This window comes from Babylonia areolata, chromosome 17 (assembly GCF_041734735.1).
Source record: "Babylonia areolata isolate BAREFJ2019XMU chromosome 17, ASM4173473v1, whole genome shotgun sequence".
NCBI lineage: Eukaryota > Metazoa > Mollusca > Gastropoda > Neogastropoda > Buccinidae > Babylonia > Babylonia areolata.
Genome location: NC_134892.1, coordinates 4,705,319 through 4,707,912, shown reverse-complemented (window position 1 = coordinate 4,707,912; position 2,594 = coordinate 4,705,319). Strand labels below are relative to the sequence as shown.

General features: G+C 55.7%; 1 protein-coding gene across 1 annotated transcript in view; it reads left to right on the top strand.

The window, feature by feature from the left end:
• The first annotated feature begins 376 nt into the window (after positions 1–376).
• The window catches only part of LOC143291388 (uncharacterized), a 30,978-nt gene continuing 28,760 nt past the window's right edge, over positions 377–2,594 (top strand). The window contains exon 1 of the mRNA XM_076601228.1: positions 377–1,064. Within this exon, the coding sequence (XP_076457343.1) occupies positions 377–1,064 (688 nt within the window). The remainder of the gene's footprint in view (positions 1,065–2,594) is intronic.

Below are 2,594 nucleotides of genomic sequence, written 5' to 3'. Positions count from 1 at the left end.
AAACAGCAACAAAAAACAAACAACAACAACAACAGCAACAACAACAAAAAAAACACAGACACCCACACCCAGGCAACAACAAACAAACACCTACCTCGCTCCCGACACACACACACACACACACACACACACACACACACACACACACACACACACGACCCGAACCTCTCCCATTCCCTGACTCTTCGCCCCCCCCCCCCACGCCCCCATCCCCACCCCACACCCTCCCACACACACACACGCCCTCCCCCCCTCCCTCACCCATCCCAACCCAAACACACCACCACCACCACCACCACCAACCCCCCCAAACCCCACACCCTCCTCACCACCACCCACCCACCAACCCACCCACACACCCCGAAAGCACACAAACATGGCGGTACGACTCCTAATGGGCAAGCGAGGCAGCAGCAACAACAGCAGCAGCAGAAGCAAAGCAGCCCGGAACGGGTACCGCCTCCACGAGTACAACAACCACCACAACCACCACCAACACCACCTCCACCACCACGGCATGGACGGCGGCCTGGGCTACCGGGACAGCTACTCGGACGACGAGGACGACGTGTTCGTGGAGGAGGAGGACGGGGAGGAGGAGGAGGAGGAGGATGGGGTGGGAGGCCCTTCCTCGGGCGACGGCCTGGCGGGGCTGTCCAAGCCTCTGATGCATCCCCGCCACCGGGCCACCAAGGTGAAGAGCCGCACCCCGCAGTGCAAGTGCCGATCCCTGTGCAAGCTGCTGCTCACGTGCCTCCTGGCCTTCGCCCTCACCGGCAGCCTCGTCTCCCTCATCCTCTACACCTTCAACAAACACCCGGGCCCGGACCAATCGGGAACCGTGACGCAGGGAGCCGCCGGGGCGGAAGCGGAAGCAGATGCGGGAGGAGGAGGAGGAGGAGGAGGAGAAGGGGAGAGAAGTGAACGGCTGATGGGGTGTGACCAGGTGGAGGTGGAGGACGTGTGGGTGGTGGGCTTCCCCAAGCTGCTGACCGAGTCGGCCTTCAGGCTGGTGGACGTCAACCAGGACGGAGTGTTGGACGTCATCTTGGGCTTTGCTACAGGTCGGTGATTTTTGTTTTCTTTTTTATTAATTTTCGGGGGGTTGGGGGGGGGGGGGAAGGGGGGCGGGGGGAGGGGTGTGGTGTGGTGTGGTGTGGTGTGGTGTGGTGTGGTGTGGTGTGGTGTGGTGTGGTGTGGTGTGGTGTGTGTGTGTGTGTGTGTGTGTGCGTGCGTGCGTGCAAGTTTGGTTTGTATGGCAAAGCCCACACCTGAGGTTCTTGGGGTGCCGTCTGGCTTCCCAATGCAGTAGAAGGTGTAGCCCCCTCCATCTTCCTCCAGCTGGGTTTCAACGGCAAACCTGGTTTCGCTCAGGGCTGCTGTGTCCACCTGATAGCGATCAAGCATTCTAGCAATGAGCGCTGTGCGTCTTTCTGGTCTGTCGTCTCTGTCGAGTAGGGTGCGAACATTCCAGGCACCCAGAGTCAGGGCATGACTCCTGGTTCTTTTCTTCTGTTGTTTTCGACCGCTTGTGTTGGATGTCCAAGTAGGTACGGTTTCCTACTAGGTACTAGGTGAGGCAGGCTTTGTTTAGGGATCCTTTTATCTCCCCTTCCCCGTGTGGGGAGAGCAGTGCTGTCCCTAAAAAGGGCTGCTCTGACACTGTGGGAGTATGCGGGCGCCGCATCTGCCCCAGTCTACGGCGGACGACCGTCACCCCACAGCCGACTGCGTGCAGAGTCGTGACTAGGAACTGCCAGCAGCATCCTCTGCCTGTCCCCGTTACTTCTCCATCGCCGCAGGGCTTGGGAAAGCTGGGTGTTGAAGGCTAGCTCGTCGTTCCGACATTAGCCTGGTTGCCTGACCAGCACAGGTGACATTTTTTTTAGTGAGGAGGAGTTGTGCAGTCCCTTCCCCACTCTCTCGCCTACCGACGCTCATAGTCCCACAGGTGCAGATACTGCCACGTGTAGGACGGCCTCGGCAGGTGCAGGTTTTTTCTTCGGAGTTCCGTCTCCTAGGAGGACTTCCAGCCAAGGATAAGAGCTCCCCCTGCCCTTTGGTCATCCTCTTCCGCCTTCACAGCCGTTGGGAAAGGTTTCTTCCTCCGCCTGGTCCGTCGTTGGGAGACTTCACATGCGGCAGGTAGTACTGGGTTACATGGTACCAGTAGCAAGGGCTATGCCCCTGACCTGACTAATATATATATTAGGAGGCAACATTGCACTGGCTCTTAGTGCTGCAGCCTTGTGGGCTAGTTGGCCTTTGGGAACCATCCCATCGCCGACTGTCCTAAAACCCTCTTGGCCGAGAGAGTGGGGATGTACTTGGGCAAGACACCATCTACTATAATAAAATTCTAACCCAAATAGTCGGAACAGCAGTTGCCTCCTCTGCTGTTCTGATGGTCGTGGTCGGATACGACTGACTATCATATATATATATATATATATATATATATATATATATATATATATATATATATATATATATATATATATATATATATATATATATATATATATATATATATAATACAATATATATCGGGTGCAATAGCCGAATGGTTAAAGCGCTGGACTTTCAATTTGAGG